We start from the raw sequence: 18,961 nt of genomic DNA, 5'->3' as shown, positions 1-18,961 counted from the left end.
TTTAGCATTCGTCTCAGGTGGTCCTAAGTTCCAGAGGTAGAGAGTTCCAGACACAGGGAACGGTGACCGAGAACCTGATACCACCCATCCTATTCCTCTTAAATTGAAGGATGACTAAATAGTGTATGGCTCTCAGATCTCTAGTGAGGGGGATTCTTAAGAATCCGAGATTTGATGAAAGCTGGATTTCATGTGTACAAGGCCTTAAAGATGGTACAAGATACTATGAACATGGATATTTGGGCAGCTGGGAGCCAATGAAGATATTTTGTAACTTGAGAAATGTGCCAATGCTTGGGAGGTTGATAGATCAGCAGAACGGCCTGATTTTGAATCAATTGGAGCCTGCATGTAAGATATTTAGGAAGACTCAGAGGGAGGGAATTGGCATGGTAAATTCTTGACATGAAAGCAGGTGCAGATGATACGGGTGAATTATACATACCATAAAATTATAGCTGGGTATCAGTGAATAATGGAGGTGTTCGGAGTGGCACCAGAGACAACTCCAGCTTAGTTTTCATTGTGTATCTGATGTGGCTCAGAATACCTCATTGAAAAACATTGCTGTTAATCGCTGATACCCATCTATATGTTTTGTACCTTATCAAGGCAAATTAATCGAGGGCACTAACAGATATGCAGCTAGATTCCTAGTGCTGCTTATTCGTGACATTCAGTAGCAAAGTTCAAGACAAGATGAACTTGGGAAATAGTACTTTGTCTCCCTCCAACCCTTGGCTGACCACAGTGTACACCCTTAATCAAGTGATTAATCTATGCATAAGATACTTTAATACAGCTGCACAAACTCAGTATTTGGGAATACCAGTAGAGCCAAAATAATATTTAATGAAAAACATGTGCATACAAATATTAACTGACGTTGTGCTATTCGGGGCCCAGAGCATTTTGTTGCTTTGAAGACTTAGGGGCCTATTAGGAAGTCCGCCCGCCACCCTAGCGGTGCTGGGACCGGCCGCCAGTGGTGCCGCGGTCCTGCACATGCAATTAGGATGCCGCCGCCGTGGTGGCATCCTCCATTTCCAGCATTGTCTTGCACAAGGTGACAGGCACCTCAAGGTGCCTGCCACCATGTCCATGACAATGCAGGGGGTACCATAGGTACCCCCAATGTGCACCCCTCACCCCCTCAATAACCTGAGGGCCCGCAACGGGCCCCCGAAAGCAGACTCCGCATGGCTTTCCATGGCAGGGTCTCCACCATGGAAAGCCATGCTCTGTTGTCCATGCTAATATGGATGGCGGTGTGTAGCAGACACCACCACCATATATGGCCCCTTTTCCGCCCGGTCGACTGATCGGCCGGCGGAAAACCGGCGGATGGTCTTTACGTCCGCCGAGGTCCCCCCGCCATACTAATATGGCAGGGGGAAATGGGTGGCGGGCAGGGAAGGATGTAGGGCCGGATCGCCCGCCCTACATCCTAATTGGCCCCATAATCTTTAAATCCTGACTGTACAAAATAAGCACAGAAGACAGTGATACAGCACTTACTTTTTGGCTTCAGTTTGCATTTCTTCCACTTGCTGCTTTAAAGAATTATTTTCCTGAGTAAGAGATGTTAGCTGATCTCGATCAAACCGCAAAGACTGCAAGGGAAAGGGAAACAGTGGTTTTAAACATTATACATCCTGGTTCATTTGATGAGCTATTTTGAAATGAATTTTGCTTTTTTGTTTTTTAATGAAAGCATGTATGAACAGAAACCTAAACATGTTAACGTGTTCTTCATACACGATACACATTTTAGACATACCTGGAGTTGAGATTCCATTTCGTCCCGCTCATCTTGTGCTGCCTGTAGATGGGATTCCAGCTCCTCCATCTGCTGACGGACATCAACGACATCCTTTTTCAGCCTTGCATAGTCCATTTCCACAGCCTTCTTCTCGCCTTGCAGCTTCATGAGCTCCCGCCTCAGTTCCTTCAGCTCAGAGTCCAGCTTCTTCTTGGTGGATTTCAGTTCACTGATCAGCTGATCTTTGGAGCTGGCGTCTCTCCTGTAAGCTTCCACCATGACCTAGGGTACAAGCAAAGCGGCACAAGTTACCTCTTTGCCTGTGCATCCCCACTACTGCAATGCCTTTGATGCAGGATAAGTGTTCACCTTTTGCTGCAGGAACTGCTCCTTCGCTTTCTGAGTCTGTTTCTTCAACGTAGCATTCTCCTGCTGCAGGTTCTCCACCTACCAGTGCAGGGGAAAAGACTTGGATTCAGTGTCAGAATGTCACCAATCAACCAGCTGCATCATAAAAATGCATGTTCGTCCCTCCCCTAACAAACTTCAACGTGCCACCAGTACATGTTGCAAACCTCCAAGACCATAATGCACGTCCGCTGTGAGTAGCTGGCAAAGCCAAACTCCTGTGGTATGCCTCGGAGGTCTTGGACAGGCCAGTATTTTGTTTTATCCATGCAGAAGCATGACCCAAAAACCAGTTAATCTCAACAAACGTATCACCCAATACTATATTCTTCCACGGAGCAAACGTCTAGCTCAAAAAGATTTATCGCCTGACCAAGCAAACATCGACTCCACAAACATTATCATCTTCCTAAATAAAAGCCTTACTTTGGAATACCCCCCCCACTTGCCCTAGCAAATGTTTCACCCAAAACCTTCTCACATCCACAAACCAAAAAACAACATCCTCAAGGGTCTCCTCCAAAACCCTCATCAAACACCTAAAGAGACGCTATCCCAATTTAGCGACAGTAAATACTCTTCGAATTGCAAAAGCCAATGCAAACCAAGAACTTGTACTTAATTTACATTACTAAACTGCTTAGATTTAGCAGCTCGCCGATGGCATAAAGTCTGAGTTGAAGCCAGAAGATCATGTTATGCATTCCATGTCTCAGGCAATAAGGTTTTACTCCTTGCAAAGTAGCACTGATCAAAATAAAGCGTTATCCCAGTGGAGCCAACAGATACCCTAAGCGGATAAATGAACTGGTGAATGAAGACTGTTGAATCCTTTGTGGTCTCCGCTCAGATGGGTACAGGTGACATTAACTCAAAACTGCCTATATTCATCCACAAGATGGTCCATCGTACAAGGGGTGAGATGGAAGCCGCACACTGGACTCAAGGGGGGTGGGCGGGGTGCTGTGAAGTAGGTAATATGCATGAAGGGGAGATATATTTTTTTTAACGAAGCAAGGCACAGTGGTGCACTAGGCATAGGAGAGTTCCTGACATTTGCTAAATTAGCAGAAGCTTGGGACAAACATGGGATGGATTTTCAAGACTTCCTACTGAATCTCAAACTGTGAACATTATTGCCAATCTCACACAGGGAGTGAGACTGATACTATCTTTAAAGCGTTACTGCAGAACAGCGCACCTTGTGCTCATGGTCTAAAGCACAGACATATTACAGGGTGGTGTTTCAGTAATTTGCGTTTCCACCTCAGTCAATTTAAAATACCACACCGGGTTTATCTTACTCCACACAATCAAAATGGATCCAGCTAGGATGGGAGATTGCCCAGTCTGCCAAACGGATTGCACTAGCATTTTGCACTTGCCACAGTCCAGTCTGGTAGCTGACGACTACCGGAGACAGGTGGTGACCGCTTTGACAAGGACGACTGTGACAGCAATGACACATTTCCTAACACACTGTATATTATGGCTACATCCGAAACCTAACTGGGGTGAAAACCTATATAAAAATACAAGTTATTAATGTTATTGGCGAACAGAAGGATAATGATGCACTGGTTACAGCAGCAAACCCCCTCTTTGGAGCAATGGGAAAAAAAGATGCATGTGAGATCTTCAAACCGCAGAAATTCCGTTGAACATGGGAAGAAAAGTTGAAAGACTGTCGAAAAGACTTGCAAGAATAGGGTGACATGTTGAGCAGCTTGTCTGAAATGGATGTGTTAATACCTCCGCACGATTCACCAAATCAAGTTTACCTGTTTAACATTTGGATTTACTGACAAATTAGAAACCAATTGTTGAACTATATACCAATGTATTGCTAATCTGACGGAACTCTTATTAGACAATGATATGTACACGGATATGTGCTGTCATAAAACAATACCTTATTTTTAAAAAAACAATAATTAAAAGCATAATACGGAACTTTGCAAGCATAGGTTACGACTTTACCAACAGCAGTATGCTTTTATCTGCCCTGCTCCAAATGGGTTTATTTTCTTAGAAGCTTGACGGTCAGTCATTTAGGGAAAAATTACCTCTTTACTTCTACGTACTGCAACTCAACAAGTTTCCTTTTCATAATTAAAGGGGTAGAAAACTATTACACTGAATCACTGAAATCCTTCTTTGTTTTATCTCCATATCTGTGTTGGAATGAAGCTGATAAGGAAAACTGGGAAGCATGCTGCCAAGAGAACATCCAGGTGCTCATACAATGGAGCTGGCATTAAGTGAGTATATGGCTGAAAACAAGACACCCAGGCAGAATGCATCGAGCCCTGTTCAGGTCAATTTGAGTTTGCAGCAAAATTGGGGTTTTAAATGTTTTTTGTCATGGCTGAATAGGCCAGAGGATTTGTTTGGATATGGTGGGCGAGGAGTTTGGGGTGAGCAGTCTAAACTTCATAGTATAATGTTCCTGTTGGTGGTCAAAAGCATTCTAAAGAAGGAAACAAGGGGTACAGGCTTGCACTCCTTTTACTTCGAAAGACTTGTCCAAAGGTCATGTCTAAAGGCAACTGAATATTCCTTACACATGGAGGAGTTCAGCTTAGACATGTTTATCAGATGACCCAATCAATCAACAGAAGGCCCCAGGTAACACCAATCTACAAGAGAAAATGTGAAAAATATGCTTGCTGGCAATGGCTTGGCAAAATCCTTTAGGATTCCTTCATTATGGTTTCTTAGAAATGTTGGGAAATGTCAACAACCCAATGCTTATAGCATTAGTTAACTGACACTGAAAATGCATTATGAGAAAGGATTGGACCCCGAAAGCTATTGCAGACCTTGCTAGCAGGACATACACATAAGAAGCTCTATGTTTGTGTCTGGATGTACAGATTTCATCTGTCTTTTGGCTGTGGGAGAGGTTTCATATGTTACTAGAAAATTAAGTAACATATGGCTCATTTATATTTGCTAAGTGTCACGACTGACAAGCTAACCCCAATCAAGTTACCAGTGTGTGTTGCACTTTAACTCAACACTGAGCTGGAAGCATCTGACTAAGTAAGAAAACATCCTAAAATAAGGGATCACATTGCCCTACACCAAGTTCCCATGCATTTCTTGTTTCAGGGGCAATGGACTGAGGTGCACAATAACAATCAGATAACTCACTATATAAAGAATGGCGCAGAAAACTAAAAAGCCAAGTTGACATGCCCCTCAAACAGTTGTAGGAGTTCCTTTAGTAAGAGCAAGCAGCTGCACTAGTACGGTTTTGACCCAATTTCTGTGGTTGGGTCTTTAGGGTTAATGTGACCATTTTTGACCCGGATAATTCAGTAAGGCACTTTTGAGATCTTTTGTCAGATGTTTGATTTTGTTTATTAATATTTCCTAATTGGCTAGTTTTAATTCGGAAGTATCTGAAATCAGCCATGAAGCTTTTTTCCAGGTAAGAAAATCAAAAAGGGGGGAGTGAAGAGGTGGTGCCGGTGGGCACCGAGGTGGGCATGTCCTCCTCTTATCTGGGATTCTGTTAATCAAAAAGGGTCCACCTCACATTGGGTGGGTGTATATCCAGATGTCAAGGGAATACACCTTCTTTGTTAAAATACCCCTCACACACCAAAAGGGCCCTTGGTGTCATGCCTCATCATCGGGGTCTTCCCGTCCCGCTGCGGGGCGGGGCAGTGCTGCGACAAGCGTCTACGCTGGAGCACCTTTAGATGGGGGTGCTATGTGTTGGAAGTGAGTGTCAGTGGGGTCAGGAGTGATATAAAGTGTGAGTTGTTCAAAAATACCTGGCCTAGTGGAAAAAAAGATTTTATTAAACACTGGCTGGTATTATTAAAAAGTGAAGCGGAGAGATCGAGCTAATTAATGGGCTCTCTCTCCTATGTGGGTCAACATGTTTCGAGGCGAGAAGCCTCTTCGTCAGGACCTAGGGGATGATCCCCCTGTCACTCACTAGTGTTTTTCCACAAAGGTAGAAAAATGTGTATGTACAAAAAGTGAAATAAGTTTATCTATGTGAGTAACTACAATTAATAATTACAGCACAATTCTACTTTCACACTAGCAATGTAGTATGCCTGCAAGACAAGAAAAACGTATTACAATTGCGCCGATCCCAAAGTGCGCTTAACTCTAAATCACCTGTAAGGGAGGAAGAGACACACAAACATATATACCAATTGGGATACCGGGATCAGGCGTACGTGGTGAAGAAGGTTTAAGCACATTCTGAGAGAACATACACTCACACACAGAGATGTGGCACAACCTTCTTGTGTGTCTCTTCCTCCCTTACAGGTGATTTAGAGTTAAGCGCACTTTGGGATCGGCGCAATTGAAATACGTTTTTCTTGTCTTGCAGGCATACTACATTGCTAGTGTGAAAGTAGAATTGTGCTGTAATTATTAATTGTAGTTACTCACATAGATAAACTTATTTCACTTTTTGTACCTACACATTTTTCTACCTTTGTGGAAAAACACTAGTGAGTGACAGGGGGATCATCCCCTAGGTCCTGACGAAGAGGCTTCTCGCCTCGAAACATGTTGACCCACATAGGAGAGAGAGCCCATTAATTAGCTCGATCTCTCCGCTTCACTTTTTAATAATACCAGCCAGTGTTTAATAAAATCTTTTTTTCCACTAGGCCAGGTATTTTTGAACAACTCACACTTTATATCACTCCTGACCCCACTGACACTCACTTCCAACACATAGCACCCCCATCTAAAGGTGCTCCAGCGTAGTCGCTTGTCGCAGCACTGCCCCGCCCCGCAGCGGGACGGGAAGACCCCGATGATGAAGCATGACACCAAGGGCCCTTTTGGTGTGTGAGGGGTATTTTAACAAAGAAGGTGTATTCCCTTGACATCTGGATATACACCCACCCAATGTGAGGTGGACCCTTTTTGATTAACAGAATCCCAGATAAGAGGAGGACGTGCCCACCTCGGTGCCCACCGGCACCACCTCTTCACTCCCCCCTTTTTGATTTTCTTAGTCTTCAGACAGCGCGCAGCTGTGGGAGTCTTTTTCTCTCGATTTCCTCGAGACACCAGTAGTTCTGGACCCACACATAGCACCCCATTAGGCCGCTTTGTGTTTACCTTTCACGCACATTACAGCTCTCACTCACACATAGTCACCACACACACGTTCTGAGTAGCCATCAATCATGGAGGACGCAGGTGGCCTCACCTTTGACGATGAAGAGGTCGATAGAATACTAGCCACGCTTCGCCCTTTCGAAGGACTAAGTAACACCGAACCATGCATGAATGATAGTGACTGGGATGAATTGGCCGTGCTAAGGAGAACGCAGATCAAGACGGCCCTACACGGTTTATTCATGTCAGAATATCTGAAATCCAAGACAGCCCCGTCTGGGTTAATAGTTAAAAATGAACCCTTCATTTTTACCCACGACCTTGAATTTAAAAGAGACTGGTCCCTGATAAGCTGGAGATGCACCAGGGATTGGTTGGTCCTGATTGTAAAGACAGCGACCAAGTTGACACAAGAACTCAAAATCGAAATATCAAAACTTGAAGTAAAAATCAAGAGCTACCTATCCCCTGCTGCCCTTAAAAAACGACTCGAAGAATTGAACCAAGAAATGAACGAGTTCGAACTCACTCTGAAAAAAAGTAAATCTAAAAAACATAAAAAAGATACAGAGGAGTTCACACATGAGCGGATTTACCCATATATCAAGAAAGACTATGTGTCAAAAAGTCAAAGTAGCGATCAGGACACTAACTTCTCTGATACTAGCTCGAATAGCTCTAACTCGAGCAGAAACAGCAATCAAGGTGCAAACAGAGGCAAATCTTCCTTCAGAGGGCAATTCCCAAGGAGTGGAAGAGGCTGGACCCAATACCAGGCACCTCCAGGGTACATGCAATATCAACCAGTACCACCCTTTTTGGGTCAGCATTTCCAACCTTGGGATGCACAAGTTCCCCAATTTAACTACTATGGGCAACCGCCTTTTTTAGGCCAGCGCCGAGGCCCCAGAAGAGGAAGAAATCGAAAGGGCACACATGTCCATTGGAATCAACCACCGGAGGCCGCACCAGGTGTATCAACCCGGAGCCAAACAGCCTCCACCAGTCGGGGAACCTAGTAGTGAACCTGTCGGAGCAAGAGTTAACGGAGGCCCAAGAGAACGTTTTGTCCAAAGGTTTAGGCTTTGTTCCTACAAACAAAATGGACAAACTTAAAATCTGCCAGGAGATGAAAGAGTTCATGCGGAAACTCAAACTCCGAGCGTTTTTTCAGGACTCAACAAATGAGGGTACTGATCAGTCAGATACAGGGCTAAAGAAAAAGTCAACTTTCACCCCGTTAGACTCTACCATCCCTGTAGAATTGTTGACTTTCGAAAAAGCAGTGATGGAAGACATTGAGAAGTTACCCATTGGTGATAAAATCACCTTTCAAAATACTTCCAGACAGGAACAGGCTGCTCTTCACGAACTTGCAAATAATCAAACTATCTTGATTAAACCAGCCGACAAGGGTGGGGCCACAGTTGTACAGGCCTACAGTAATTATGACAGGGAATGCAGGAAACTGCTGAATGATGAACGTAACTACCAAGTGCTAAGGGAGGATCCCACTGAAGAAGTGAGGATCTCGATTCTGATAATGATCGAGGAAGCCAGAGCTCATGATTGGCTAACTAGGAAAGAGAGTGAATTTCTAATCCAAGACAAACCGAAAGTACCGTACTTCTACACTATACCCAAGATTCACAAGGACGCCCCCTATCCACCTGGGCGTCCGATAGTTTCCGGCATCAACTCAATCTTGGAACCACTATCTAAATTTGCTGACGCATTTCTTCGGCCAATTGTTCAAAGTACGGATACTTACCTCAGGGACACCAAGGCAGTCCTTCAAGTGATCAGTGAGGTTTCCTTCGACCCAGAACATGATCTCCTTGTGGGCCTTGACGTAGAGAGCCTTTATACAAGTCTTCCGCATAGAGAAACTTTGGAAATAATAGAGGAAGTACTATTCTCCACACCTTGGGATTATCACACCCCCAGACAGGTGGTCCTTGAATGTATTTCCCTATCTCTCACAAAAAACTTTTTTCAGTATGAGGACACGTACTACCTTCAAAGACACGGAACCAGCATGGGGAGTACTTGTGCCCCCAGCCTGGCAGGTTTATACGTACATCATCTGGAATCTACAAAAATTTTGAATCACAGCAACCCCTTCAGGCATCATGTACTTACATGGAAACGATACATTGATGACATATTAGTCATCTGGAGGGGTGACTTAGACTCCGTCACCCGGTTCATGAACTGGCTGAACCAACAGGACCAGTTCCTCAAATTCACTCACACGGCTTCCAATGAAAACCTAGTCTTTCTCGATCTGAACATCTACCCAAAAGATGGAAAACTTGCAACATGCACTCACTTTAAACCGACAGCCAAGAACAGTTTGCTCCTTTACAGTAGTTTCCACTCATGACATCTACGTGAGAATCTTCCGTATGGACAATTTCTCCGCCTACGGTGTAATTGTAGTAACATTAGTGACTTTAAGACACAAGCGGCTGAATTGGAGTGCAAACTTCTGAACAGGAAATACCCCGAAAACATTGTTCGTAAAGGCCTCGAACGTGCCCGTAACAACAACAGGGACGCCCTGTTGGAAGACACTGAGGCAAAAGAACCTGATCTACGCCCCATTTGCACAACTACTTACAATACAAACTCCAATCAGGTCACAAAGATCGTGAATAAACACTGGAGATTGTTATCCTGTGGCAAATTGAATTTTCCTAAACCTATGTTTTCACATAGAAGAGGAAAGAACTTGAAAGATCTACTGGTCCACACCAGACCAAAAGGAACTGGAAGAACTGAACCCCCGCGAGTCACAGGGGTCAGTGGACATCACCCATGTGGCTCCTGTGTATCTTGCCAATACACACAGAAGAGCAAAAAGATCACATTTTCCAACCAATCCACATGGGAGCAACGAGCTTTTACTAATTGTAATAGCCGTAATGTGGTGTACCTGATCACATGTCCCTGCAATAAGGAATATGTGGGCATGACCAGCAGACCCGTGAAGATTCGAATGGGCGAACATCGCAGCAATGTACGCTGCAGTAGAACAACAAGAATGGCTGCTCACTTTGCCGCCATAGGACACAGTGTGCACGACCTGAAATGGACAGTCATCGAGGCGTTTCCCAATGACAAAGACCTTCTATCAAAAGAACAACGTTGGGTGTACCGTCTGGGAACACACCGCACAGGCCTGAATGATGATATTCCTTGGGCGCAACTTAATACCTAAGGTGAATTGGTGCAGATACACCAAAAGGAACAGGCTTCTTCCTGTTTTAAAGTCATGTTTCCAGACCGGTTTTTCATGTCCCCAACTAATGTGAGCCTTTTCAAAAAATCAGCATATACAAATTGGGTTAAACAATCTATATGTGTATTTCCTATGCAATAATACATATTCTTTCTAGCCACAATAAGACTATATCTACAGGGAGTCAAGATCCCTGGGCACAGTCCTTCGTGCAGTTCCCTTCCGAACTACTGGAACCATAGTTGATCTGCGCATGCGCGCGGGTCATAGTGACAGTCCTACGCGCATGCGTGTAAAACGAAGCATCCGGCGCATGCGCCTCGCACAATGAGAGCGCACGGTTCCCTAGCGCGCAAGCGGTTGATTGCAGATCTCCGGACAATTTCACGATTAGTGAGTTACTGCATATACATGTTGATAATAGATATCGCCCTGAGCCCTTCAGGACCCTTGCAATTGTACTCATTACCCACGATCGAGCACTTAGATTGAATTGTAATGAGCGGGGCTTTACCATCCACCACTCAAGCATGGCCGCATGCGTTACTAACCTTGGGGCCTCAGTTTTTTTCGGCGCCCTTTACCCACTTAATTGGTCAATCAATCAATTATTCGACTCTATAAAAACGCGCCTAACTAGCCTCCCTCATATCCACGGAAGCCGCAGACGAAGGAGGAAGCACGAGCGTGCAGGGGGCTGAGTAAGTACGGCATAGCCGTTAGAATAGGACGAACTTTCAGTCACAGCTGGACCCCTGTCTTCTGATACTTGGAGACCATTAGATAGGGCTGAAACAACAAATTATACTCAGTGTACTCTCTTTCTTCCCTTCGTAGTTGGGACCCCACATTACCCTTCTGTCTTGAGCTGGCTCATGAGGCATTGACTCATCTAATGATAAGTATGCATTTGATAAACCACCACCCTTGGCTACTAACATCCCCTATGTGCCACATCTCTGTGTGTGAGTGTATGTTCTCTCAGAATGTGCTTAAACCTTCTTCACCACGTACGCCTGATCCCGGTATCCCAATTGGTATATATGTTTGTGTGTCTCTTCCTCCCTTACAGGTGATTTAGAGTTAAGCGCACTTTGGGATCGGCGCAATTGTAATAAGTTTTTCTTGGAGAGGTGTGTCTCACTGGTTAGAGGCGGCAGACCTGTAAGCAGAGAACGGCCCGGGACCAGGGTTCAATTCCCGACGCGGCAGGGTCTTGGACCAGGGTCAACGGATTCGATAATTCTCGCCTCAGTGCCTACTCTAACCAGGGAACACACTCGGTAACTCTGGGCATTAAGCTTGCCTCATCTCTACAACGGCCCCCCACAGACGCCGGGGATGCCTGGTTTCACCCTGGAGATACCCAGAAAGGGACCATCTCACAGGGAAAACCAGGACGGGTTCCCCAGCGGTCTACAGCGCCAGGACACTCGGGTAGAGTAACAGTGCGCTTTACAAGTATCCAACATTTACATTTACATTTGTCTTGCAGGCATACTACATTGCTAGTGTGAAAGTAGAATTGTGCTGTAATTATTAATTGTAGTTACTCACATAGATAAACTTATTTCACTTTTTGTACATACACATTTTTCTACCTTTGTGGAGAAACACTAGTGAGTGACAGGGGGATCATCCCCTAGGTCCTGACGAAGAGGCTTCTCGCCTCGAAACATGTTGACCCACATAGGAGAGAGAGCCCATTAATTAGCTCGATCTCTCCGCTTCACTTTTCTTTTTAATAATACCAGCCAGTGTTTAATAAAATCTTTTTTTCCACTAGGCCAGGTATTTTTTAACAACTCACACTTTATATCACTCCTGACCCCACTGACACTCACTTCCAACACATAGCACCCCCATCTAAAGGTGCTCCAGCGTAGTCGCTTGTCGCAGCACTGCCCCGCCCCGCAGCGGGACGGGAAGACCCCGATGATGAAGCATGACACCAAGGGCCCTTTTGGTGTGTGAGGGGTATTTTAACAAAGAAGGTGTATTCCCTTGACATCTGGATATACACCCACCCAATGTGAGGTGGACCCTTTTTGATTAACAGCTTTTTTCCAGGTAACCTTATATTCAAAATGTCCACTGCAGCCATCTATCAAGTAATGTCACTTGCAAGTACAAAACTTGTCACGGTCTCCAAAGATTAGAGACAGTTTGTCAATTCTAAGAGCAAGAAAGAGGAACTATTGAGGACAAATATCATTGTTCAATAAATAATGGCTCTTACACATCTCTTATGTAATTAATTTGTTACAGCACTCATGATCGAATACTAAAAGATGTACAATCCCTCTTTGAATGTTTAATATACGCACACAGCCCAAAGAAAATCTGCGCTTGAAAATGCAGTTACCTTAGCAACCTAATTGGTGAAGGCTTTTAAGAGCTGAACTATTAATGTCTCCAACAGTAAAAGTTAAACTTACTGGCATACTGATGTCAGTAAAATCTTTGTAAAGTATTTGATATATATATATATATGCAAACAGATATACAGTTGAATATTAAATTTAAGTAAGAGACTGAGAAGAAAAAGTAATACACAGTGTTGAGACTTCTGTTGCTCTTTCCTCCATAATAGTACAATCAATTGATGTTTTACGCTTGCATTTTTTTTCATTTTACCACGACAACTTCTACCTTGAGGGTTTATGCCTCAATATGAAACTGCTGTAACTTCTAGAACCAACTGTATTGCCACTGATAAATATTTATCATTGAAAAAGTGTTTTATTGTTTAAAATGTTCAGTTAAATACATGTACATCATTTTGGTGAAATGTTTGAACACTTTATGTAATGTACACTTTGGACTGTGAGCTCCGTAATTGACAAATATTTTTAGGTATTCACATGAAAAAAGTAGGTGAAAAACAGTCCTGTATTAAAGAAGAAAAAATGCAGTGTCCCACTTTGAATGTTTTCTCTAAAACGACATTTCTGATGCAAGAATGTTGCAAGCATTCTGGGAAAACTTCATGCACTTTCAGAACAACTGTGGCCTTGTTAAAAAGTGATTCCCATTTCTGCTAGGCAATATGAGTATTTAAGCAACATGCAGTAATATAGTTCAATAGGAATTGTTATATTGAGGCTGACATTACATTGTCGAAAAGTACTATGCATTCTGATGTTTGAAAAGCTGTAGACTTTATATTGGCCAAATTTCAGAAGAAAGGCCTTCAATCGATGAACAGCCCCTACCCCAATATCATTGACCACCTGGCGAGGACGTGGCGGAGAACTTACTGCCCAATTTAGATGAACAAGAGAGTGAATCAACACAATTCAGATAACTTCAAAAATCGCCTTATCTAGCATCCTTAATTTTCAGGGGTCGAGAGGAAAAAAGGCACAGCCTCTGATCTGGAAGAGAAGGAAGTGCACAAGCCTAGCACCAAAGTACTCTGCCAGGGCACGTTTAACTCGGAGGACATTATTCATCCAAAGTCTACAGAGTAGGGACGTGTACATTCCATTTCGCCTCCACAAGTCATTTGGTAAGGACACGCACAAGCACATCAGAGGGGAATGTGAGTAGAGGTCACAACTTTGGGGATGGGGGGAGAATTCCCCTAAAATCCCAAAAAGGGGACTGATCACTCTAGGAATAAATTATTAGACTTGGCAGGCCCAATTTTAACCTCTCCCATGCTCATGACGAGCTGAGATCGTCATGAGCCATGGTAGCCGTGTGCTCATGACGAGCTGAGCTCGTCATAACGGCCGCAACGCTCGCACGCGGGGCTAATTACCCCGCTGTGCTGAGCGTTCTAAAGAAACGGGTGTGGCCGTGACGAGCTCAGCTCGTCATGAGCACAGCGCCACCGTGCTGCGTGACGAGCTGAGCTCTTCCCGAGCACCGGGGCGCTTTGCGTGCCCCCCAACACAGCGGGGGAATTAGCCCCGTAGGGAAGGGGTTAAACAGCCTTATTAAGAGCATGGCGATCAGCGGTTGACTGCCTGGGGATAAATTGAACACCGGTGGGGAGATTCCAACAATGTGGATACTGGGTGGGCACGAGCCTAACTGTACAGGCTGGTTATTGTGTTATGATGTTGTACTACTCCAATGAAGAGATTTAAAAAATAAATAGGGAAGAGCATGATGGTTGGTCGACCACTCTGGCCAGACTACAGCCCACAATATTTAGAGGTATCAGCTGACCCTTTAGGGATCTCTGAACCTTCGAGGGAGCAAGCTACTTTTCCAAAGGCACTGAACATCTGCTGAGCAGCAGTCACGTTTCATGAGTTCACGTGGGCGCTCGGGAAACTATTTTGTTTTTCCAAAACAGAACACCTCATTTAACTCTAAATAGAGCAGGATATATTAGCAGGATGTGTGAATAGGTTGGTATGCCTTCATACTGTTGCTAATAAACCCAAACATTGGTAGGTGCACTTCCTCTGCATTGGCCCTGTGACTGATGGGTGCCATTATTTAAACTCATTCATCAAAGAACTTGGAACAAGAAAAAGCTTGTAATTTAAAAAAAACGTTTTTTGAATCAAAAATATTTGGGGTCGGTAGTGGATGCCAGGGCAGCTGGTTTCAACAGGGCTCGCAAAAATACCAGGGAGGAATACAGTGCAGAAAGTTGATAGATCAGAAACACTAAGACAACCTATTTCCCTCACATTACGGAGGAAGCTGTGGCTGCATTAATGAAGGCAAATCCTGGGGAGCAAGCAAGTTTGCCTCAAACTATTTACCTGAGCCTTATTTGTTCTTCCCAAGAAAGTCTATGAGAGAAAATGTAGAAGTTTGTTCATGGCTGGCACCAGCTGTCTGTCGATGCATGCATAATGAAGACGCCCAAGGGTTTCACATAGAATTCTGAGGGGACCCAGTCAACCTCTTTTACCCAAACAACTTGTGTTTGGCCTAGAAGATAAACTGGTCAATAATCAGAGACCTGGGAACACTTGACAAAACAGCAACTCATTTCTATACAAAATTAATAGCTGGCTCCTCTACAGACTTCATGATGGAAGACATCAAGCTTTTGAAGGAATTGTTAAGCTTCTTTTTAGGTCCTGGTGGACCATGTAGTTAACGGCTGTTATCTCTCTGTGTCAATATTGGTTCCAAATAGGATCCACCAATCCAAGTGGCAAGGCAGATATTTACATTCACTGCGCTCCCTTGGACTCTAGTCCGCTTCCTGAGGTTTAACCAAACTGATGAAAATGTAATGGAATTTCTGATAGCAAAGGCAGTATAAGCATGATTATTTGTTTAGGAAACCTAATCCTCCGGTATCAAGATCCTATATTTCCCAAGATCCCGTGCAAAGGACAATATCAATACTTCAGCTTTCTTATCATCAATGCTGCAAAATCAGGTTTGATTTTGAATCGATAGACAAACTCCTTTGATCCAAGATACATTCATTTGCAGCAATCCTTTAGTTACCATCTTGAAGATAATGTTGACGAGGAAGAAATGTTAGTACAGTTCTCCTGTAGGACTACATGTCTCTGAAGGATTACAGGCCACCTGGATTCCTTGAGTCACGTCATTTTCCCAGGACCTCTACATTGCACAGCCCTTTAAAGTCTAAAACACCTGTACTTGCGCAGAAGTCTATCTTATTCAGAGTGACTGGCACCAACATCAGTAGACAAACAAGAGGTTCATTGTTGACTAAGCCACCTGGAAGCATGGCGTGGAAAAGCCACGTCTGCTCCTCACTGATTGTAATAAAGGTACTGGTGGACTGGGAGTGGGAGATATGTCAGGTGTCTATCCACTAGTGCAAGTGGTCAGAAGAAGATCTACATGTAAACTGTGTTGAGCTTCTAGTTGGTACCTTTGATAAAAAAGATGCCTAATTTGAAAATGGGGCTCAGAGGACGGACAACATTTCTCCTGTTCAATACATCAACTGCTTGTGAAGCATGGCGACCAATTTTCTTGTAGGTGTAGACAGGAATTTTGGCATTACTGTGTGGACCATCACCTATCAGTGACAGTAGAATACCTACTAGGCAGAGCAAATGTGGTGAAGGCAGACAGGACGTTTCTCTACTTGAAGTATTCTAGGGAATGGAAACTGAATTCTTTCCTATTCGTGAGGATTATGGACACCAGGGGAACATGAGAACTGGACCTGCTTGCCTTGTGGCTCAACAATAAACTTCCACAGTTATTGACTTGGAAACTGAATCCAGAGGCACTTGCAACAGATGCCTTTAAATAAGAAAGGAGAGAATGTTAGAATTACTAGTTGTATTCATTCTTGAAGATATCGAGAATTGCATGCCCAAATAAAGCGAAAACATTAAGTTCTGGTCATATGAACACCTCTGTGGTAATCACAAGCTTGGTCTGCCATTCTTCTGCAACTTTCTTTGGCTTCTCCGATCTGTCTACCTGGGTCTTTGCAACCCATTGGTGGATGGAGACCTGCTACAGGTGATGGTCTGGGGAGTAGTGGGGGATGATGGCAAGTTCTTGGACTTTTAGAATAAGGTGTGCTCTTCATTCACCAAGTCTAGGCAGATAATATGCATCACAGAATTTCACAGGCTTGACAAACAATGTCCAGTGAATAAGAGTTGGATCCCATAGGGACAGATAATATTAACATTTTAAATTCCCTGTCACAACAGAGTAAAGAAGATTTAGCCTAGATCACCATAAGAATTTACCAGTCAGCCTTTTCAGTCGGACACTGTCCAGCAGCTAATGTTCCAACACATAAATCTACCTTTGCGTGTGAACTCTATAAAGGGTTACGGTTATCATTCCTCCCAGAACCTTCATATAGTAAATTATAAGAACTGACAGTGGTTTTATGGTCTTAAAAGGATTGACTGTATAATGGTGATTTAGCTAGGAAACGTGCATTGGCCAAATAATCGTGTTGCTTTGTTTCCAGTCCTGAAAGAGAGTCTCAGATGCCCAATCAATACATTTCACTGGCAGGTTGCTTACACCAAGTGTCACTTTTACCTGTGTCCGGCTTACCAATACAGAACCAGTTTGATTTACTATCCCAGTTATCCTAGAAACCCTAGGCTATGCCTGATGAGCTGTTTGAGAACTTATTAAAACAGTTTAAGACATGTGAGATCTCTTATGGCTGGCTAACTACTGATATCATTAACACACAGCTTTACTCCAGCCATGTTGTTTGCTCAAGGTCCCAGGATATGGGACAATATTTGGAACAGCTGATATGTCCTCTGGATTTACGTCTAAATTATTTTATTTTAACCCAATAGTAGAGTTAGCATCCTTAGCTTTGGGTAAGCTTTTAAGTAGCATAATATCTCCTCGGAATAAGAATTCTCAACTCTCTTAATAACATGGAGTATTATCTCACTCCGAAGAAATGGCTACTTTGTATTTAAATGTACACATGATGTCTGTACAATCTGATGCTGGATATTAATGAAAGAATATGGATAATACTGTAATGAAAAGACTTTCTCCCACCATTGTGGCATTTGGGAATATCCCTAGAGTGTTTTTTTTTCTTCATTTTAGGCAACAATCAAAAACAGGAGATAAGGTAAACACGTGCTTTATTATGCTCTGATAAGAAGAACTGGATCCTACTACTCTGCTATTCGATGTAAAGAAAGAGGCCTTCTAAGGAGTGTTGTCACAGGATAGGTAGTTGGTGTTTGAGGATAGGTTGCTTTTAATACCATGTGATGTGTAGTCCTTGCTCCCAAGCCTGGTGCAAGATTATGTTTTGTTGTTTATTAGTGTGTTTCCAGTAGTAAATAAATTGTAATGCATAAACCTCAACTCCAAATCCTTAAAAGATCTGAAAATTCATAACTGCAACATCTACAAAATATTACATTCTTCTACAATCATCCCAAACACCCAGCAAGCTGAGTGTGCCCTTCGTGTAATGATGCACCTAGCTTATGCTCCATTAATTCAAAGTTTGGAAGTGCAGCGTACCCTCTATCAGAGGTTATCTTGCCACTGCTGAAAGGCCTAACCAAATATGATAGGAGTCAGAAATGCAGTCCTGCAATCCAATAAAAAAGCAAAGTTTTCAACTGTCTGCGAAAACTGAGAAGATTGATCTCTTTCCTAAGCTTGACTGAAGACCGATCCGTTAGGTAACACTCTGGACGGAATCTCTTGCGCATCAGGTATGCATGAATTTAAGTACAGCTAAATGAAGTTGAACGAGGAACCATCGTTTTACTGGCGGCTTATCCTTGTGTAGCTTTCTTGCCAAAAAGGAGGGCAAGCCTACATTCAATGCAAGATACATGCAGTCTTAAAGGCTACCATAGTCTGTGCTAAAAAGGCAGTGTAACTCTGATCCAATCACATTCTTAAACTAAATACAATCTTGTAGTTGTACTCTGGCTATACTGTAATCTCACTGTGGATTTTGAGGAAAGCTCAAATTAGGTGAAACTGCAACAATCACAACAGAGTGTACAAAAATA

At 43.4% G+C, this 18,961-nt stretch overlaps 1 protein-coding gene across 6 annotated transcripts in view; it reads right to left on the bottom strand.

Moving 5' to 3' along the window:
- GOLGA3 (golgin A3) overlaps nucleotides 1-18,961 on the bottom strand; it is a 188,650-nt gene that overhangs the window by 61,095 nt on the left and 108,594 nt on the right. For all 6 annotated transcript variants that reach the window (XM_078667911.1, XM_078667908.1, XM_078667909.1 and 3 more), the window contains 3 exons: nucleotides 2,132-2,209; nucleotides 1,781-2,044; nucleotides 1,519-1,613 (listed from right to left, as the gene is read on the bottom strand). In XM_078667911.1, the coding sequence (XP_078524037.1) occupies nucleotides 1,519-1,613; nucleotides 1,781-2,044; nucleotides 2,132-2,209 (437 nt within the window). The remainder of the gene's footprint in view (nucleotides 1-1,518; nucleotides 1,614-1,780; nucleotides 2,045-2,131; nucleotides 2,210-18,961) is intronic.

Source organism: Lissotriton helveticus, chromosome 11, assembly GCF_964261635.1.
Source record: "Lissotriton helveticus chromosome 11, aLisHel1.1, whole genome shotgun sequence".
NCBI classification, from domain to species: Eukaryota; Metazoa; Chordata; class Amphibia; order Caudata; family Salamandridae; genus Lissotriton; species Lissotriton helveticus.
Note: the sequence above shows the minus strand (reverse complement) of the source record. Positions and strands in the feature narration are given on the sequence as shown.